Raw genomic sequence first — 21654 nt, 5'->3', positions numbered from 1 at the left:
CTTGGCTTGCATGCATTCTAATGGAGAAGAATTAGTCTCTCCCCTTTGTGATTACCCAGAATACTTCCAAGTGCATATAGATGCAGAGAGCTACCCATTCTCTGATGAGAAAAATCCAATAAATATATAGAAACTGAAGTCGAGTTGATGCAAACTAAACAAACTTAAAGTCTGAAGCTTCTGATGGCAAGGCTCACTGCAAGACTTCATTGCAGCTGATCAAAGTTCTTAATATTCAAGCAAGTGATGGAAGTAAAAGAATTTGATAGTTGTCAAGTAGCCACAGTTGATCAAAGGGCCTATGAGTGTGTCAAGGTGATCACAATGTCCTCACCTCAGGTAAGAAGATTGTGTCACAGACTCAATAAATCTTTGTTTTAATTAGTCTAAGCTATGCACAATCCATAATCTAAGTCATGAAAGATTCTGTTCTTTTTGCTACATAAACCATTTATACTTGAATTCAAATGGGTTTCATCCCCTGGATCATCATCATTCATGATAGTGATTATCTTGTCTTGTCCTGAATTCTAACATGAATATAGTGGGAGATAATTATCTGATCAAAAAAAAAATTCTATAAGAAAAATTAAAAGAAATATATCTCAAAACCTTCAATGAGTACTATCACAAGCAAAAAAGACATCTGCTCCCTTTATTATAGTCAAAAGGAGAGGAACCATCAGCCACCGGATCAGCTACTCATCCAACGGTTCAAAAGCCTCCACGCTCGCCTTCTCCGCTCCTTTGGATTCCCACCCGGTTTCCGGCTCCTCCTTCGTCCACGCTCACTAGCTTGGCACCGTTCGATGCGTTATGATCGGACGGTACGAAGCGCATCTCTGGATCCCGAACCCCCACCTTGATGTTCTTCGCTCGGTCTCCTTCCCCGCTCTTCCCCGAACCGAAGAAGTGAAGCCGAGTACTCGAAGCAACCTCCTTCCTCTTCGTCTTCTTCTTCTTCTTCACCGACGACGAGGAGGATGCTGCAGGATCAGGCGACCAGCTCCCTTCATTCGAGCAGCGAGAGGTCCTCTAGCCCCCCGCCTCAGATGGAAGTCAAAGAAGGCAAGTCTCATCTTTTATTGCCTGATTTGTCCTGATATAACTTGTTTGATCCATTATTTTGCTTGGCAATCTTGTTTTTCTTTCTCAAAATATTGAATTTTCTCGTTTAATTTGATCAATGTGCCAATTTGTTGCTTTTGCTTCGTCGATATTACTGCTTTATGGTAAATGAGGGAGTTTCACTGTATCTTAATTCGAGTTTCGAGATGCATTTTGGATTTTTAATCTCTTCATGCGAGGATGTCGGTGAAATGGGGTGTTTATGGCTCCGATTTAGGACTGGAGAGCGACGAGGAGATCAGGAGAGTTCCGGATTTCGGATTCGAGCCGCCCGGCCCGTCGACCTCCGGCCGGGAGGCCGCTTCGATGGCTGGTTCGGACCGGGCCCAGTCCGCCGCCCAGCCCGTCCCGCGGCGGAGAGGAAGGCGCCCCGCCGACAAGGAGCACACTCGGTTGAAGAGGTTTGGAACATGGTTCCTCTTCTGCCCTCCATTTGGATATTTCGGAAAGGATCTATTGACGTGATAGCCCGTTTGACTGCTTTTGATGTGGCCTTTTTCCACGAAAGGTTGCTGAGGAATCGAGTGTCAGCTCAGCAAGCAAGGGAGAGGAAGAAAACTTACCTGAATGATTTGGAGGCCAAGGCGAAGGATTTGGAGGCCAGGAACACAGAACTGGAGGAGAGGTTGTCCACGTTGCAGAATGAGAACAACATGCTGAGACAAGTACGTCTTATTCACTCCTTGTCATGGTCACTGTTACAAACGTTGACACTCCATCATTGTACGAGGATTTGAAATCCTAGAATTTGTCAGAAGTTTTTTTTTAGTATAGATCCAAATTATTCAATGAAACTTATCCAAATTCCAGGTAATGATTGGATATTTGTTTTTTGGGGGACTTGAGGATTTCATGCAGGATTGGGAATCCTAGGATTTGACAATTTTGTGGCTCCATTGGAGCTTAGATCTTAAAGTTTGGAGAGTGAAATCCTAGAGGGTGGGATTTAGAAGGTGGAATTTGGAGGGGATTTTCTCAAATCTAAAAAATTTATGACACTAAATATGTTTGGAATTGAATGGAGGAGGGATTTGGAGGGTAGAATTTGGATGGAAGTGACCATTTTAGTATCAGAATTTCAAAACCAAAATTTTCGGATGAGATTTCAAGGGACCTGAATCTAGAGTTTTGCTTCCCTAAAGCTATTAGTTTGCGACTGTCGTGATATATGTTTCTGAAGTTAATGACCATATTTGTAAAACTGAATGTAGATATTGAGTTTCTACAGTTTGAGTAGGGATAAAGCCACAAAGTATGTGCAGAGGGGGCATATACAGTGTTCATACACAAATACATCGAAGGACAATAAATTCAAATGAAATCTTATAATTTTTTAGATTACAAAAGTAACTAAAAAGTATAAACATAGGCTTAAGTAGGGTAAAATATGTGTAATAAAGGAATTAAATGAGATATTATCATCTATAGTTTTAGAACTTGAAAGATTTTGAATCTACCTCCACTGGTTTGAGTACACAAAAAGATGTCTTTTTAAGAACCAAACTGTTCTCATCTTGCCACAACTTCTTGTCATATACCAAAACCATTTATTATTGTTTCATTGTTGTTGTGTGTGTATATATATTTATAGGAATAAAAGAGCAGGAAAGATTATGATAGTGTATGGTGGACTTTTTTTTTTTTCTTATCCATGAGGACATCTTTACATATTCCTCGTGATTCGGGCAACCTGCCTGATTTGGCAGGGACAGTAATCCAGCTTACATCTTGTATGACATAAGGCTAATCTTTGCCAAATTGTCTGGCTTTGTGAAGCCTCATTCATGACTCTCTCTAACAATGACACCTAATTTCTGTTTTGGAAACAACACTCTGCCACTGGGCCTTCAATTTCTTTGGATGTGTAGTGGATGTTTGCCAATTTACACTCCACTTCATGCTTCTCTGATGCTTAGTAGTGTTTGTAAGCTATTCATGAGTTTGTTGTCTGGGATTTATGTTACTTTGCTTGAAGACATTTTAATTCAGGAAATGAAAACTTATCTGACAACTTCTATTTCTCCTGCAGATCCTGAAAAACACTACTGTTTGTAGGAGAGGATCTAATATTGGTGCCAATGAGGAAGGCAGGTAGAGAATTGTTCTAAACACCACACTGTCTTTGGATATTGAGATCTCACACCAACAAGTCTGTTGTAATCTCATAGTGACCCTGGTGAAAGGGTCCATGAAAGAAAAAGAAAGACATTTATGATTGAAATGTTGTGGGTTTTTGTGTCAAGGAACAGCTTGTGCACTCTTTCCATCTGAATTTAATTTGTTGGATGAGTTTTTTATTCTCATCATGAAGATCTTCATGTCATTAATTTGATGAGCAAAAACATCTTTTACTTCTACTAATTATTTGTATCAGTGATTTGGGTTCAGTAACACATCAAAAGATAAATGTTTCACCCTTTATTATTTATCAAAATCGGGTTGGATTTAGGTGGAACAAATCCAAATCCGATTACATATGCCTCTACGAACAGATGGTGTCTCTACTACATACGGTACCGGAGTTTAGGTGGAATGGATCCGAATCCGATTACTTGACGCCTCTGGTGTTCCGTAACGCCGTTTCGCGTGCTGTTCTTTTGGGGTTGCGGGTTAGGGTTGGGGTTGTTTCGAATCGTCTCTGTTCGCAGGCGAAGCGCGCATCAATGGAGATCGCGGACGGCGTTGACAATGTGAGCGTCGCCGCCGATTCCCAGAAGAAGAACCGCATCCAGGTCTTGTACACCAAGAAGCCACTCTTCTTCTACGTCAATCTCGCCAAGGTACGGAACGCCCAGTGCTGTCATCGATATTGTTTGGTTGATGTGGTGGCTTGGCGAGAAGAAATTTGTTTGCGTTTCTAGCTTTAATTTCCCCTTTCTTGGGGTAAAATTCATCGACTTAACAATCTTGGGTTCCAAGTTATATCCATTGCTCTTTAATCCGCGATTGGGGCTCGGACGTTGTGGTGTTTGCTTCATGTGCTTGTATGTTCCATGTATGATTTATTCGTTGTATGTCTTGTAACGCTATTGCACTATTGGTTGCAGAGATACATGCAGCAGCACAATGAAGTGGAGCTTTCGGCTCTTGGAATGGGTATGATTTCTTTTCTTCCCCACTCGATCATGCTATATAACAACCGTTCAAGTCTATATCTTTTCGTCATTGTCTTGATGATTTTTCTTGATGGTTGCAATCATTTGTCGAACTGGCATAAGTATAAGAATGCCATATTTGACACAAAAGTAAGCCAAAGTGCTCCACAAATTCTGAATTTTCTTGTCATTCTCTTGTTATCTTGTCTTCAATGATTCTGTTTTTTCAGTTCTATGGTTATTGGTTTGCATTGGCTTCGAGAACATACTGTTCTTTCTGAAAGCATTCGTAAGACCTCACTTCGTTTGTGGATGTCAACTTATCGAGTCTCTTCATTCAATTTGATTTTGGGCAACTAGATCATTACACAAATTTGCTATTGATTTTGCTTTTTGGTTTCATCTAGGATCACTTTTCTCTGCCTGTTCATTCAACATCTGTACTTAACTTTGATCAACTCATCGCTGTGTAAATCAGTTGAAGTTGTGTTTATTCTTTGCTTTACAACTTTGGTTAAAATGTTGGACCTGTTTATTGATTTTAATCTCATTATTTCTGGTACTTCTTTTTTTCTTTAATGCTTCTATGCTTGATTATATTTTTGTGCTCACTTTGTTATACTATTCTTAACCTTTACACCATATAATATGTCTGTTGTTGTATACGACAAAGAGAATAAAAGTGAAGTTGTAGTGTTTTCTGCATGCTTTTGCAACTCAGTTATTTTCTTATTGATTTCATTCTTACCTTGTCATGTTTTATTAAATGTATGTACTTGCATATACAATGTTCTAAAGGGTGCAATGGAATAGGGATAAAAATGTACCAGATAGGGCATGTGAGATATTCAGGTGCCTTCGCAGGCAGATGCATGATTGATATTAAAATGTATAAAGAAATATAATCAAGTAAAAGCAAAGAACATATGGTATGAGATATACCAGACCTATGCTGTTCCAGCCAATGACCAATGCGGGTTGGGTACCTGAAACTTAAAACCTTGATTTGAATGTTCACATTAATTAGGGAGCTTGTGGAATGCCTATGTTATTTGGACCGATTAAAAGCTTCAGGTAGTGGAAAGTGAGCAAAAAGCTAGTACAGAATTTCACATCTTGCATCCGGTCTTGTTTTTGTTGATTGATGGTTCTTTTACCCTAACTTTTTTGTGGTAAAATTAGTATCTTTCACACTACATGTAGCATCAATATTGTGGAATATGTTGTTGCTAAGTTGATAAAATTTTGTTTTTAGCTGTGCAATTGTGCTTAAAGATTCATAATTCCTGGTTGTCTGACACACACACATACACAGCCTACAAATCTTGTTATAGTTTTTTTAAACTGCATTCATACTGATCACTTCTTTACAATTGTTTCTTCAGCCATTGCAACTGTAGTCACCATGGCAGAAATTCTCAAAAACAATGGTCTTGCTATTGAGAAGAGTAAGATATAACACTAGTTTATCTTATTACCCTTTGAATTATATATTTGACATAGTTGGTGTCTAGCTGTTCTTTCAATAAAAAATATCCAGAGATTACAACAAGTACCTTTGATGTGAAGGATGAATCAACGGGATGGCTAATGCAGAAAGCAAAGGTATGATTTGACTGAACAATAACACAAATTGTAGTAGTTTCTGATGTGTGTTTCCATTCCCAGATTGAGATATTGTTGGGGAAGATGGAAAATTTTGATGAGTTGATGGCTGCGGCGGCAGCAGCAGTAGCAGCAGTGGAGAAAGATGGCAGAGATGGTGAGGAGCAGAGCTGAAAGAATGAATTCCAAGTTTTGTTATTCCTTTGAATTGAAGAGCACCAACATGAAGATTTCTAGGCTAGTAAGCTTCCGTTGGCTGATCATTGCAGCTTCTTACATGGGTAATCTTTTTCATGCATCGAATTCAAATCAATATACACAGTCCTAAATCCCAAATCATTGATTCTGGTATGGCCCATGGTGGATAGATCGAAATTAGGAGTGTGTTTTGCTTCTTTGGAAGACATAATTTTGTCATTCACATTGGTGATAAAGACTAATATATCTCTTATCATAATTAATTGAAGAAATTACTTCTGGTATTTTTTTTTTCTTCTGTTTTTTAGATCAGTAGCAGGGGATGTTGCAGAGTACATCACAATCAATTAGTCATAGGGCACATGGGTTCAACCAGGGTGCGGTCTCAGGCATCTCGGGTCAGAGAAATGTGGTCCCTAATGTGTCGGTTCACAAGCGACACGAGAAGTATCTGTCTCGACTCGACGCAATGTGATCCGCCCCTCGATTTTTATGGCCTTCTTTCCTCCCACCTTTGATCTCGATCTCCCGATCTATACCAATGATAGCTTTCTCAAACTCTCCCCATTCCACTTCAGTCTCTACCCTCTCGCCCTCTTTCTCTCGTCTCGAAAGACTTCAAGGTTTTGAGTTGTTCCCTCTCCTCCCAGAGCTCGTCGGATCACGTCTCTTTCTTTAAGAAAGTATGCGATCTTCGGATCTCTCGTCATTCGTATTCTTGTTTGTAGTTTAGTAGAAATTGCACATATAATCGAACCAACTCATTTCTTGCTTGTATCTTAAGGAAAAATATCATTGACGTCTTAGTCAGTTTGATGTGATTCGGACCCAGATGCATAAGATTGTTCGAGGTGTTTTCGAAGTGAGAACACTTAGCTCTTGAGATGTCATTTACATGAAGATCGAGGTCTAAGAGAGGTTTCTCGACTTAGTCCATTTGATGTTCTAAGTTAATAACCTGAAGTATAAAAGTGTGGATATCAATAATTCAAGGAAATCTCTCTTTTTCTATGTTAGAGGTAAGTTTTTATACCTATTGTAAATGGTATGAAAAAATCTTATGATTTGCCTTTCTCGCCATAAACGATGGGAAGGAAAATTGAAATTGTCTTTCTCGTCATTTAAGCTAGTGATTGTCCTTCTTGCCATAAATGGCGAGAAAAAAAAATTTGGAGACGAAATTAATGTAACGATATCTAGGACATATGAGGTGCCATATAACGATATCTAGGCTTGAAAAGCAGCAATGTTCTCAAACGGGTTGGTATTACCATCGAAGGCCTTCAATAATTGGAGACGAAAGTTGGTTGGGATCGACTCTTCTTGGATGTCATTGGTGAATAGCGATCATCCTGAGGTGGGGTTAGCCGACCCTTCTTCTCTGGATTGTTAGAATTCTCACCGCATTTCCTCTACGTTTGTCCATTTATCGTAGTTGGATTATCAAGGAATCATTTATCAAATCTATAGATTGGGTTTAGGATTCAGGTGGCATAAGATGGTGGTATGTTGGTCCATTGAATTCCATAGTTAGGGAATGAGATGCTTGCTCGACAGGCCTCAACGCTTTTGAGATATTAGCATTGTGTCAGGTGGGGGAACCTCGACGAGCTTTAGTGTCGGTGTCGATTAAGCTGTTGGCGGTGGTTGAGGCAGTGGCATTGCTTGTTGAGTGAGTTGAGGCAAGAGCAGAATAATAGCTTGCATTATACTCATTAGTATTTGCACTTGTTGGGTGAGGTTTAGAAATGTCCCAGTAGGGACAAGCAGGTGACTCCAGGTCGACCTTAGGTCATTGAACGAATGCCAATATTTCATTAGTATTTGTGCCGAGATAAATACGTCCATGCACGAAAAGGATGGCTATTGCGCCCCTCGAATGAAAATACTATGGTTCGACGATGGGCCCTTGTCGCTTAAGCATTAGAGGGTTAGTAGGTAGACATTTTTATGATATCATGCCCTCTTTCTAACACCAAAATATTATGAAAAAAATACCGTTAATGTCTTAGTCAGCTCGATGTGATTCAGATCCAAATGCATAAGATTATCTGAGATGAGAACGTCGAGCTCTCGAGGTGCCACTTGTATGAAGATCGATGTCAAGAGAGGTTTTCTGACCTAGTCTCTTCGACACTCAAGTTAGTAACTCAAGGTATAAGAGTGTGAGCATCAATAGTTCAAGGAAGTCCCTCTTTTTCTATGTTAGAGGCCAGTTTCTATACATGGCTATAAAGGATACGAAGGAAGCTTGCAAATATCTTTCTCGTCATAAATAGCAAGAAGAAGGAAGCTTGTGATTATCTTTCTCGTCATAAACAACGAAAAGAAAGTTTATGATTGTCTTTCTCATCATAAACAACAAGGAAGCTTGTTAATTGTATTTCTCGTTGAGAAGGAAGCTTGTGATTGTCTTTCTCATCATAAATGGCAAGAAAGAAGCTAATGATTATTTTTCTCACAACAAATGATAGAAGAAAGCATATTATCTTTCCTCTTTCTTGTCACCCTATTAGTCTCTTTAAATAATCTATATCTTTCTCATCAAGGAAGTTTATGATTGTCTTTTTCTCACCATAAATGACAAGAAGGAAGCTAGTGATTGTCTTTGTCGCCATAAATGATAAGAAGAAAGTTTTATTTTCTCTTCCTTCTTTCTTGTCACCCTATCTTTCTCATTATAAATGACAAGAAGGAAGTTAGTGATTGTTTTTCTCACCATAAATGATAAAAAGAAAGCTTTATTTTTTCTTCTCTCTTTCTCATCATAAATAACAAGAAGAAAACTCATGATTGTCTTTCTCGTCATAAATGACAAAAAAGAAGTTAGTAATTATCTTTCTTGTCATGAATGATAAGAAGAAAGTTTTATTTTCTCTTTCTCTTTTTTGCCACCCTATCAATCTCTAAAGAATCGCTGAAGTTACTGATGAACACACTATCAATCTCTCAAGAATCTATGAAGTTATCGATGAAGGGAAATGCATATGAATCAAGGTAGGGAAAGAGCTCCATAATTCGATTCATCTGCAAATTCTAAGTAGATATTTCGACCTGGGAGGCGAACTTGATCCCGTGGGCTCATCGGTAACGAAAAACACGTGTGGTGGCTCTCTCATACAAGTTTTGAGAAATTTGTGTGGAGTATCTTAATTTTTTAATATTTTAGTGAAAAGTTTATTTTACCCTTTTGTCATTCGCAGTGCATTGCCGCATCCTCTGCCACCGCCGCTCCCCCTCTTGCTCCATCTAACCAAGCTTGCGTAAGGACTACCACCATCTCCTTGACCCCCATCAGACCCATCGCTATCAAGACCCGATTGATATGTTGTTATCATTAAAAAGAAAAAACTCTACACACTTTTTTGAAAATAAAGATACTTTTTAAAAATTTCTCAAAATTAAAATCTTTTATCTTATTATCAATTACAATTCCTAATGGTCCATTTACCCCGTCAACTCCCATGCCAACAATAATTGCATGTCAAAATAATAATAATAATAATAATAATAATAATAATAATAATAATTATAATTATAATTATCTCAACAAGTCTCAGACCAAAGAATTATTCTGAAATAATAGAATAATTATATATCAAAATAATAATAATAATAATAATAATTGCCTCATCGAGTCTCAGACCAAAGAATTATTCTAAAATAATAGAATAATCCATTCCGTTAGCAAACATTTAGGCATGTCAAAATAAAATATATGAAGAAAGATCCAAATATACTTTGCTCACCTAAGTCTGCCATGGAACCAAGGAGATCGTCGGTCAGATTCCCGGTTGTCGGTGCATATCATCCAGCTCACCGGTAACACTCAAATCATAATGCAAGACACCTTTTGGCCCACCTGCATTTTCCTTAAAATTAACATGTTGTCGATGATTAACCATCCACAATCATTTTTTTTGTCCCATCTTAAGGATCTTCCATTAAAACAATCAAAATGGAGATATACAAAAATCCAATCTATGAAGTAATAGTTGCTTTACGTTGCCCACAATGCAAAAGAAGGGAGGACAATCAACAAGCACAACATTCTCACTACTACTTGAAAGGTGGATCCTGCATCAGCATGAGAAAGTGACACTTTCATGATCACTGGCCCTCTTCTGATTCCTTCTTTGGGGCTTCGTTGATCTCATCAGCTCCATCCTCCTGTCAGGCAACATTAGTTAGATGATAAAGGTAATAGAATGACAAAAGATAACAGTGCCACCAAACGTGTAAGTAAACCAACCGTAATGTCAGATGTCCACAATGTCAAGTTATCTCGGAGAAGCTGCATAATCAAAGTACTGTCCTTGTATGATTCTTCACCCAAGGTATCAAGTTCAGAGATTGCTTCATCAAATGCCTGCAATTGACACCAACTTCAAAGTTTCAAGAAGTGAACCAAAAGATTCTCCGGTTGAGTCGATCAAATCAAACCACTGGACTGGTAAACGATGAACAAACCATCATCAGTCATGTCTTAGAAAACCCAGATAGAAACAAATTTCATCAAGCGATCTAGCTTTCTAGATTGACTTCTAAAATGTATAGATAAAGAAGATGAAAAAAGAGACAAAAGTCTTGTCAGATTAAGCAGCATTTGTTTGGCAAAACACAGCTTAAAGTCAACTTGGAACGACTCAAAGCACAAGTGAGATGACCTGATGAATTATCACCACAATCTTACTTGACTCTTTTTCTACCAACCTTTTCTATTGGTTAGTGATCCCATTGTTTATATGTGCTTTTTGGTTATCTGTCCATTAGCATGCCAAACTACAAGTAACAATCCAAAGTTCCACAATTTATTAATTAATCAGCAACAGGACCACACGTAGTCTGTAGTTTGCTGGCCAAATAAACAATGCTTGGAATCAACATATGAAATAGAAAGTGCAACAAGTTGATTAGAGTATTTGCAGGTCTACTAAACAAAAATAAGCTCCATCAGTCACACACCAAATCAACTATTTGCTGAGACATACCAAATAGACTCATCATGGTTTGTTCACTTTGCTTCATTAATTACCAAACTTTTGGAAGTTTCTCAGTGAGGAACCTTCGAGGAAACATGGTACCGTTTGAATTAATGGATTCTATTCATGGGCTTTGCAATGGAATTCTATCCTGCCATAAATGGAGCTTACAACCATGGTCAGATTCACATGGGACATTTTTTCGACCCTAACATATGACACGACAGCAGCAATGATGCATTGAATTTAGGGAACAGAGAGGACAAAAGATCTGCAGCCTTTCACAGTAATGTCAAATATCTGACTTCGTAAAATCATACCTTTAAAATAACAATGAACAATCCCTAGTCTGATAACCAATCAGACAGTCATTGTATCGATCAAAACCATAAAAAGGAAAGATATCAACAACTATTAACCTACTCATGTAAGTGGAACAAGTATCATTTCCAAAGTAGAAAACTCTTATCACAAAGCATTTTGTAGGCTTTTATTGACTGGATGATATTGGAAGCCATATTAATTATCACAACCAAGTCTAATGGGCTAACTGACCTATCAACTTTATTAAACTCAAACCACTGATCAAAATGTTTAGGCTAAAATTGATAATAATATATATATTAGACCTTTATAAGTCAATCTTAATCTTGTCAACTTCCAATGTGAGATTAATCGGGGTGTTACATGAATGCTAACTTCTTAAGAAGACACTTAGAACCAACCAATGGGATCTTAAGCATCATATCTGATGTATATAGAATCTCAAAATACTGTATGAATTTATGACTAATTGACCACTAATAAAAACCAACCCTATCGAGATGTTCACCTGAATTAGCTCCCTAGAAACATGAATACAGAAATATCAGGGTTCATCAATTTTGCATATAGATCATCTGAATAGTTAGCCTCACCTGCCATAGTTAGAAAAAGTCCAAAACAATTTCATATGTAGAGATTTGTTGGTTGTTTCCCTTTCAGAATATCAAGTTTCCTTGTAACAGTAAATTATAAAAAAAATTATTTGTTTATTATTATAGAATAATAAAGATAAATTAACAAAATGCTTCACCAAACTCTTTGGCAGAATAATGAAATCAATCTCCTATTTCAGGTTCAATGCAAGTATGCTAATGTATTGAACACCCAATATTATATTCTAAACTCTGAAGTATTGGCATGACAAAGCTTTACAAGCAATCTCCAAATTCAGAGTATACATCAAAACCAATATAATACATCTAATAAATAAAATGGCACAAAGTGGAATAAATTGTATAAAGTTGTTAAACTAAAACTCTTCTTTTGTCTCATTTATAAACACCAACTAATTCTAACTTCACCCTTTATTATTTGACTGACCAAATTTATCATATTATACTCAAAGTGTCAAACAAAGACATCATCATATGATAAATTTATCAATTTATCATGACTGTTGTTGTTGAAGATTAGTTAGCACCCGTCACCATTACAGTGATGAAGTGCAATTCATGCACCTCATAAAAGTAATTATTTTCAGATTTGACATGCTGATGAAAATACAAGTCAGCAATGCAATAAATGGTTGTAGAATGTCAATTGAACATAACATTGCTCTGAATAAAAGACACGTGGGATCTGTGAGATAAACCTGCTTGGCAAGGCTGCAAGCTCGGTCTGGAGAGTTAAGAATCTCGTAATAGAACACAGAGAAGTTGAGTGCTAGCCCCAGTCTTATAGGATGAGTGGAAGCCAGTTCAGCTAAAGCAATATCCTGTTGCAAGTTTTGCCAAATGTACAAAAATTGAAGCAAAGTTTACAAAACTGACTTGTAAAAGAGACAGAAAGGATAATTTTCCAGTAATGAATTTGCAAAACATGAAAAATGATCTTTACAATGATCAGTATTACATCCACATATTTATATGATATCTACAGAAGAAAAAGTTTTTTACCAAACCAAGAAAATTACTGAAAAGAAGGAGATCAAAGCAGTGCCTGAAAATAAAGATAAACATAAGCAGTAAATAAAGATCGAAAGCCATGCTTCTTCTGTAAACAGACCCCTTTTTTGTCTGCAATCGATAATACTGAATGTGATATAATGCTATTGCACAAAATAAAAGATCCGAAGCTTGAATCATGGACTCAAAATCCTTTCGTTCTTTCCTTGATCTACCTCGAATAATAATTCAATTCTTGAAAGGAAATGCATATTCTCAGCATTGCAAGGAGTTATTTCAAAACAAAGATGGGAAAAGGCAGAATCAGAAGAAGATTGATTAATAAATAAAAGTTACACACCTGCGCAGATTTGTATGCCAAAAGAGTGCTTTCAGCTGCTTCTTTCCTCTCAGCTCCAGTCTTGAATTCCGCAAGGTACCTAAGCACAACACAAAAGAGTATCATAGTTAATCAAATCCAGTAGTAGTATACACAAATTTATTCTTCATTTTTAGTACAACTACATTCTTTTTCTGGGAGAAATATACATCAGCTAACCTGTGGTAGTCACCCTTCATCTTAAGGTAAAACACCTTGGACTCTGCACTGGTGGCGGAAGGGGTGAGGTGGGAATCAAGCAGCTTCAGGATCCCATCGCAGATCTTGCTGAGCTCGGCCTCGACCTTTCCACTGTACTCCTTGATCAAGGCGACGTGATCTTCGTTGCCGCGGCTCTCCTCCTTCTGCTCGATGGAGGAGATGATCCGCCAGGACGCGCGGCGAGCTCCAATCACGTTCTTGTAGGCCACGGAGAGGAGGTTGCGCTCCTCCACGGTGAGCTCCTGCCCGTTGATGGTCTTCACCACCTTCTCCATGAACTCCACCATCTCCTCGTACCGCTCCGCCTGCTCCGCCAGCTTGGCCATGTACACGTTCTCCTCGCGGGGCGACTCCACCGGAGGCATTTTGTTAGATCTCTACCAAGAAATCCCTCTCTGGCGAAGCATGAACAGATCGACATCAAGAATATTAGGCCCCAAATCAAGAGAACACTACAAAGGAAAGAAGTTCGCACAGAACAATTTCCACAGTATCCATCAATCAGAAGGGATCTTAAAATTCCTCGATCAAACTGTTCGAAATTACCCGTCGCTTCGTTCCTAGTGACTCGATCAACGAACTCAACGAAGAAAGCACTCATGAAACAACATAGAGAAATCAAAACCTAGATTAGATATCATATGCCGAAATGCATCATCACAAGAATTTCCCCAGATGAAGAAACTGTTCGAGTCTTATATCGGCGACACACGGCGGAATCTAAAGAAACAACGGCGAGAAGAGACGTACCCTTCACCGAAACGAGATGCTTAGGGTTCCTCTGTCTCCCTGGCCATCGCCTTCCGGGTTATTTAGGGTGAGACAGGTGCGGCGATATGAAAGAGACTAACACTCTCCTACCTGATTCTCGTGGACCCGTCGTCATCCACCTTCGTAATTGTGAGGCCCACATGAATTTGGCCAATGAAAATTCTGGTAAGTATGAGTGACGGATGAACCGGTGTGGAAAGAGACCGTGGAAATGCGGAGACTCGGAAGGAGGTGGACGCAACACGCCACGACGACCACGCGGAATGCGGCCCCACTCGAGCAGGCCGATGCGGAGCTGCCAAATTGACCGACAGCCCGCGTCATGCGGCCGGAGAGAAAGGGCGGGCCGAGGATCCCCTGTCTCGCCCGAGGCGAGGAACAGGATCTGCCCGGCTTCTAATGACGTCATCGATCCCGGAACGGCCTGAGTCAATCTCACCCTTTCAAATTGTTCCTTCTCAGATCGTGTAAGCGTGGACCAATGACGTTGGCATCGGTGGGCCCGGCACGACAACAACGATGGGTCCACCCCGAAAACATCTCCTCTCAGAGGATGATAGAATATTATATTTAATCTTATGGCCCACTTAAACTGGGAAGCACGCATTGGTTTAGGACGGAATGGGGTACGAAGATGGGTAAAAGTGTCAAGTGAAGATTAGATGCCTACAGAGTTAGTCGGGTGTTGGTGAAGTTTGTGGGTACGTGCAGTAACGTCTTCGTAAGTTTGGTCAATATCGTTACGTGCGTCATCCGAGATCAAAGGACCCGCTCGGCTCGGTCTGCCTCGGTTCAATGAGGCCCGGTTTAATCCAGACCGGCCCAGAATCTTTAGTAGGAGCCGAGCGTATTACCTCACTAAGACGAGGGGCGTGCTTCAGACGTCATCCCGCTTCAGAAAACCCTAGGCTTGCCGCGTCCCGACTTCATGGCGGTGCTGCAGTTCTTCCCGCCGTCGTCTCCGGTCGTGTCGGCGAGGTTGCACCCGGTCGTCCTCTTCAGCATCTGCGACTGCTACGTCCGGCGCCCCGACCAGGCCGACCGCGTCATTGGAACCCTCCTCGGCACCGTCTCCGGTGGCGTCGTTGAGATCAAGAACTCCTACGCCGTCCCCCACAACGAGTCCGCGGACCAGGTAAGTCGCGGTCTGTGACAGGGTCTTTCTCCCATCCTCGGTTCACCTATGCATCTCATTACATCATTAACCTTCAGTAAGGATCATCACATGTTATGCACCTTGGTGGTTAAGCATCGTATGCTCCATTACATACCCATTATAAGCTCTCCAATATGTTGTGGTCATCTGTTCTTGAAGAAACATCCATCATCAGACAATATTATTCTCTGAACTATATTTATAATATATCTGCTAAATATTTTTATAGTTTTGTAGTTGGGCCTCTTGATGTTTTAATCTCCTTTCGTCAAACTTAAATATTTTTCTTTCAAGAAATTCATAATTTTAGTAGGTTTTAATAAAATTTTTTAGGGAAACTCTTCTTAGGGTAGGTGAATTTTGTAGTTGAAATTCTGAAGTAGTCTTGGTAGTCCATGAACAGCACATTTATTTTATCGATATCACAATAATGAAAAGCAGAATATCTGTTTTGGTGCTGCTCTTAATTATCACGATTTCCACAAGGTTAGTCTAGCTTTGATTGGAATTTAAACGATATGGTACGGTGGTTATAATAGCTTTGTGTTATTTCAACTTGATTTCTGATATTTATCAGTATGTTGATACTGTCTAAGAATTTGCAGTGCATTGGCATATTTCTGTTATTCTGTGTTTATATTTAATGTTGCCACATGCTTAGGTTGCACTGGATGTTGAGTACCATCGCAACATGTATATGTCCCACCTAAAAGTGAATCCCAAGGAAGTACTGGTTGGATGGTAAGTACCTCAATATTTTGGAATTGCCTTGGTTTTTCTGCATTTTTTTGTTGTATATGTATATATAAATATTTCACACAGCTGCATTCGATATGTCCTTGTACTTTTGTATATTTTACCATGATTTTTTTGGTGTCTCTCAGTCTTTTTTCATCTGTCGGTAAATATGTTGTTAGAAGATTTACTTTCTATGAGTAATAAAGTGTTTGGGTTGGCTTTTTTAATCAAATGGGTGGCAATAATTTCTTTTATACTCTGTTTATCTTGGCTTACATGTTTATGACTTTGTTATTGCTACATTAATTTAAAACATGCTTATTATGCAATTAATTTTGCTTCCAAAAATTATTCAAGGTGGCAATTTACAGTAGTACCCAAGGGTAGTATATTGGTTGCTAATGGTTTGGGTTTTGTGAAGTATTTGCTATCTTGAACTAGCACACTCACTGAATTAATCTTGGTTGATAAGTGTTTTTTTTAGTTCTCAGAATCACATTTGTAACTTGGTGGTTGACATATACAGAGACATTTTTCTTTGGCAATGGTGGTGAATACAATGATTATATAGCTTGAATATTCACCTATTTCTTTAAGTTTACATCAGCAAGTTGTCAGTTGTTCCTTTTTCTTTTTTGAAGTGGATTTTGTCTTCTCTCTTCCAATCTCATCACCTTTAATTGTAAATTAGCTAAGATTTGATCTCTAGAGGATCTCCATTGATTTGGCCCGCACTTTCATCAATTTGCATCTTATACTTTCTCCTTTATAGTAGATACTTTGTGGGTGTTAACTTTCAAGTTGCTGATAATATTGTCATGTTTGTGGGTGTTAAAAAGCACATGCTGATATACCTTGATAATGTACCTCGTGCAGGTATTCAACTGGCTTTGGTGTTTCTGGTGGGAGTGCATTAATACACGACTTCTATGTAAAAGAACTTAAAGATTCCACAAAAGATATCAGGGAAGCACAGAATTCTGTTCCACCTGTTCATCTTACTGTTGACACTGTATTCAGCAATGGAGAGGCTTCCATAAAAGCTTATATGTCTGTTAATTTGTCTCTTGGGGATAGGTCACTTGCAGCACAATTTCAAGAAATTCCTCTTGATTTGAGGATGATTGAAGCCGAGCGAGTTGGATGTAAGACTTTCACTTGGAATACTCTTGACATTCCACTTTTCTTGTTATTGTTTTTCATACAAGCTTATGTTCCGGAACTAATAGGATAAGTCTTTTATCTCTGTTGACGCACTTTCTCTGGTAGGCCTTTTTTGATCTTTCAAAACCTTTGTTTGGCCAAAAGTCTGTTTATGACAGGCTGTTAGTGGAATGTCTTAACTTTTGGTAAATCATTTTGTAATATTAATGGTAAATTCATGTAGGCTAGATTAAAATTGAGGGGTTTAAGTTGTTTTTAATCTAAGATTTATTTTCTACGAATAGGTTCATTGATATCATGTTTGTTTTCACTTAAAGATAAAATTAAAGACATCTAGTCTCTGCCTGATCAAATTTTTTGGTCAGCTACATCTTCTGTAGACTAATTTATATATTTTTACACACTTACGAGCACACACACATACGTATGCTTTTTGAACTAGTGCATCAAAGCAAATCATATGGCAGTGGACTTGACCTCAAAAGATTCTAGAATTAATTGTGGTTGAGTTCGGTAATTATCTTTTCTTTCATCTCTTTTTGATTGATAATGATGTGCTGCAGCATCCCTGCATGTATGTCTCTGCAAGCCCTTAGTAAATATTTTGCATATTGAAGTTTAATTAGTTAGCTTCATTCATATGATTTCCTTTACAAGCTAAGCATTTTTTTTTAATAAATGTGATGCTTTCATTCTGCACTATCGACCAAATTTAATTTACCTTTGATGTTTTAGCTTTATATATTCTTATATTAACTATACGCGATGTATTTCTTGTAGTTTCATTTTTCAAATTAATGTTGAGAAATTGCAATTAGTTTACTATAGTTAATATGCTGCAAATTAACTAAGAAAAAGATGGTCCAATGTATGAGCTAATGCTCTAGGGAGGGTCAAAGTATGATGCAAACCAACTGCTTTGTTTTTTTTGTTTTTTTTTTTTCCGACCATGACAGTTGACATCTTTAAGAAAACTGCTGTTGACAAGCTCCCCAATGACTTGGAAGGAATGGAAGCCTCAATGGAGAGATTATATGCTCTGATTGATGATGCTTACAAATATGTTGATGATGTTGTGGTATGGCTCTCCATGGTCCTTTTACCTTTCGATTTCCTGCTCCAAGACTCAAAGTGTTCCATGATTTATCAGGAAGGACGGGTGAACCCGGATAACGATATCGGGAGATTTCTTTCTGACACCTTGGCTTCAGTTCCAAAAATGTCTCCAATAGCTTTTGACAAGGTCTTCAATGACAGAGTTCAGGTGAATGCTTGTTTGCATCTGTAATGCTCATCTGCAGCAGCTTTCTTTGTTGCTAATATGCACCCTTTTCCCTTTGTTACAGGACAACCTTGCATTGGTTTACTTGTCAAGCCTCATTCGGGCACAACTGGGCATCGCAGAAAAGCTGAACACAGCTGCTCAGGTCCTGTGATGTGCAAAGAAGCTGCTATTTCACCGAGTAATTATGATCAATAGCGAAGAGTTACATTTGGGGCATTTGTTGGGGCATTTTTCATATTCTGTTCAAGTTTTGGATATGGATAGCTCTCTGTTGTTGATTATCTTCAATAAAAATTCATCTACTTTAACACCACCTCTTAGCCATGAAGAAGATCGACCCAATGGTTCTGTTCCCAATTAGGTTCGAGTGTTTTCCATTGAATTTCTAGACTTTGTCATTCGTTTTGTTGATCCAAATTTTTGTACAGACTGCCCTCCCATTGTTCTCATTTTTGCTACAAATTTCTCTTTTTTCATCATCCTTGTGTCTTCAAGATTTCATCAAGTCTGTGGATCTCTTTTCACAATCTTGTTTCCTTCTTTCGAGTATTGTTCTCACTTTTGCTACAAGTTTCTATTTTTTCAACATCCTTGTGTCTTCAAGATTTCATCAAAAGTTTCTGTGGATCTCTTTTCGCAATCTTGTTTCCTTCTTTCTAGTGTTTGTTTTGGTTCCCTGCGCATATATGCTGATCAAACTCACGTCGTCCCTGTCCTTCTTTAGCAGACAGATGGCCAGCAAACAACAATGTCGATCTCCACATGATCTGTAAACAAAGCCGTTGCTTATCGCACGCGTCGTCGTCTGCTGCTTGTGCCGTCTTTCACGGTCAAGGAATCTTCCTCCTCCCCGCAATAACAGCAACGAACTCAACAAACGGATTGGCTCCGCTCGGCTGCCATTTATGATCGATCTCTCTCATTCCGTCAGTCCGCCGCTGCCATGAAGAGATCCCTCCTTTTCTTATGCCTCACTCTGCTGCTGCTGCTGCTACTACTATGCGGTCGGAGCCAGCATCCTTCCTCGGTCCCCAGGAAGATACTACTATCGACGAAGGCTGATCTCTCTGCGTCTCCTCATGCAAGAATTCATCAAAATGTCAGTCACAGTCATGGCCGGGATTCGCCACTATCGGTTGATGGTGGCGAGATCGATCCCCGGTGTGGCGTGGAGAAACGACTTGTTCCGACAGGGCCAAACCCTTTGCACAACTAGCCGACGTTTCATCTGTGGCTGTCGTAGTTGCCTGCAGGGTGAAGGAGCAGTGAGATGGTCGTGGAGTGTTCATATAAAATCTTCCAGTCTTTGCTGGCGGAAGTAAAAAGGTCCGATAGATCTCAAAATAATCAGTCTCGTGTTGATATGCTTGCACGTTCATGTTTGTCGGATTGATGTCATGAAAACAGAAGAACACATATGATTCGAAACCTTAAGTTTCCCATGGTTTCCATGGCGGAAATTAGGAATGGCAGTGGCGCATTTAGGATCACCGAGTTTTGTTCTTCTCACTGTTCATGGTTTTTTCTTTGAAGCCACCATGTGAGGTAGGCATCCACCTACGACAAGAAGTCAACGCGTGCGAATCACCATGAGTGCGAAGTACTAGTGAGTGGTAGGCAACTCCATTCGCTTGTCCTTCCTCTAGCGATCCTCCAATTACAAGTCAACGAGGGAATCAATCACCTCACTGATCGAGATTAAGAACATCTTTCTCTACCCGCCACTACTTGCGATGACATGCTCGCTCGCTTCTGGCTCTATCATTTCCACAGGGTGTTGCAGAGACATATGGATACCCTCATAGGTTGACGAGGCCAGTGCGATTAACTCAGTCTTGACACGAGGAGGTGACACAGCCAGCGGTGGAGAATGATTTCTGTACTTGTCAGCCAGCGGTCGGCTCGACGAAGTGCAGAAGGAGGTTCGTAGGTCAAAGGGAGAGTTCGGGGAGAACGCGCACCAAGGGTCTCCGTTCGTGCCTGAGATACAAGATCAGGCAGTCCCCTCGAACTTTCGCCTCCCCTCTCTCGACGCGTACAACGGCGCTACCGACCCAACGGACTATGTAGCTGCCTTCTGTGCCCAAATGGCGCTTTACGGAACCTCAAACACCCTGATGTGCAGGGCGTTCCCCACGATTCTAAGGGGGCCAGCCCGTGCATGGTATAGCAGTCTGAAGCTTGGGGCGATCACTTCCTTCGATCAGCTCGCCAGGGACTTTGAGCTTAACTTCTTAGCCTATGCCCGGCCGAAGCCATCCGTTGCACTGCTCCTCGGACTCAACCAAAGGGAGGACGAGCCCCTCTCACATTTTGTGGATCGCTTTGCCACGCAAATCCGGGATTTGTTGGACGCTCATCCCTCTCTGTTAATGCAGGCATTTATGATAGGCTTGCAACCTTCCAGATTTTCCTGGTCCCTCGCGGAGCGACCCCCCATCGCGGTACTAGAGATGCTCCAGCGGGCTAACCAGTACATCGTGGCGGAGGCCTGGATGGCCGTGAGGAGGTGGAGCGACTTTTAGCAGCGGGCTTCATAGAAGAGGAGGGCGCCCGAGGACCAAGAGCACACGACCTTCCTCACCGAACAGATTCCCCGAGACCACCTCTGTATGGCCTGCCCGCCTGAGTCGTGCTCATCGGCTGCATGTTGCCCGAGACCACCTCTGCGCGACCCGCTCGCTTGAGTCGTGCTCCTCGGTTGCATGTTGCCCGAGACCACCTCTGCACGGCATGTCCGCCTGAGTCGTGCTCCTCGACTACATGTTGCCCGAGACCACCTCTGTGCGGCCTGCCCGCCTAAGTTGTGCTCCTTGGTTGCATACTGCCCGAGACCACCTCTGCGCGGCTTGCCCGCCTAAGTTGTGCTCCTCGACTGCATATTGCCCGATACCACCTCTGCTCGGCCTGCCCGACTGAGTCGTGCTCCTCGGTTGTGTGTTGCCCGAGACTACCTCTGCGTGGCCTACCCGCCTGAGTCATGCTCCTCGGTTGCATGTTGTC

The 21654-nt window shown here is 40.2% G+C and overlaps 5 protein-coding genes across 6 annotated transcripts; 4 read left to right on the top strand and 1 right to left on the bottom strand.

Moving 5' to 3' along the window:
* Positions 1-748: 748 nt before the first annotated feature.
* LOC135640656 (transcription factor HY5-like) lies at positions 749-3489 on the top strand. Its single transcript, XM_065155333.1, has 4 exons — positions 749-1068; positions 1346-1529; positions 1637-1793; positions 3158-3489. The coding sequence occupies exons 1-4, from the start codon at positions 984-986 to the stop codon at positions 3221-3223; spliced, it is 492 nt and encodes a 163-aa protein (XP_065011405.1). The 5' UTR covers positions 749-983; the 3' UTR covers positions 3224-3489.
* A 250-nt stretch (positions 3490-3739) lies between these two features.
* Positions 3740-6289, top strand: LOC103987017 (uncharacterized protein At2g34160). Its single transcript, XM_018827330.2, has 5 exons — positions 3740-3908; positions 4176-4224; positions 5609-5671; positions 5764-5828; positions 5892-6289. Exons 1-5 carry the CDS (start codon positions 3792-3794, stop codon positions 6000-6002), a joined length of 405 nt encoding a protein of 134 aa, XP_018682875.2. The 5' UTR covers positions 3740-3791; the 3' UTR covers positions 6003-6289.
* Positions 6290-9884: 3595 nt separating this feature from the next.
* LOC135639684 (14-3-3-like protein) lies at positions 9885-14413 on the bottom strand. Of its 2 annotated transcripts, none has more exons than XM_065153547.1 (6): positions 14084-14214; positions 13496-13932; positions 13298-13376; positions 12645-12767; positions 10279-10395; positions 9885-10196 (listed from the first exon to the last, which is right to left on the bottom strand). In XM_065153547.1, exons 2-6 carry the CDS (start codon positions 13900-13902, stop codon positions 10137-10139), a joined length of 786 nt encoding a protein of 261 aa, XP_065009619.1. In that variant the 5' UTR covers positions 13903-13932; positions 14084-14214; the 3' UTR covers positions 9885-10136. The 2 variants fall into 2 exon arrangements, with proteins under 2 accessions (XP_065009619.1, XP_065009618.1); XM_065153546.1 differs by lacking the exon at positions 14084-14214 and adding an exon at positions 14288-14413 and having other exon boundaries at positions 9886-10196.
* A 748-nt stretch (positions 14414-15161) lies between these two features.
* Positions 15162-18959, top strand: LOC103987015 (eukaryotic translation initiation factor 3 subunit F). Its single transcript, XM_009405190.3, has 6 exons — positions 15162-15443; positions 16126-16205; positions 17079-17347; positions 18323-18444; positions 18517-18630; positions 18713-18959. Exons 1-6 carry the CDS (start codon positions 15237-15239, stop codon positions 18800-18802), a joined length of 882 nt encoding a protein of 293 aa, XP_009403465.2. The 5' UTR covers positions 15162-15236; the 3' UTR covers positions 18803-18959.
* Positions 18960-20738: 1779 nt separating this feature from the next.
* LOC135640743 (uncharacterized) lies at positions 20739-21176 on the top strand. Its single transcript, XM_065155460.1, has one exon. It carries the CDS (start codon positions 20739-20741, stop codon positions 21174-21176), a length of 438 nt encoding a protein of 145 aa, XP_065011532.1.
* Positions 21177-21654: the final 478 nt, after the last annotated feature.

Source organism: Musa acuminata, chromosome BXJ3-6 (assembly GCF_036884655.1).
Source record: "Musa acuminata AAA Group cultivar baxijiao chromosome BXJ3-6, Cavendish_Baxijiao_AAA, whole genome shotgun sequence".
In the NCBI taxonomy this organism is placed as follows: Eukaryota; Viridiplantae; Streptophyta; class Magnoliopsida; order Zingiberales; family Musaceae; genus Musa; species Musa acuminata.
The sequence above is the reverse complement of the archived record's forward strand: the minus strand, read 5'-3'. Positions and strand labels throughout refer to the sequence as shown.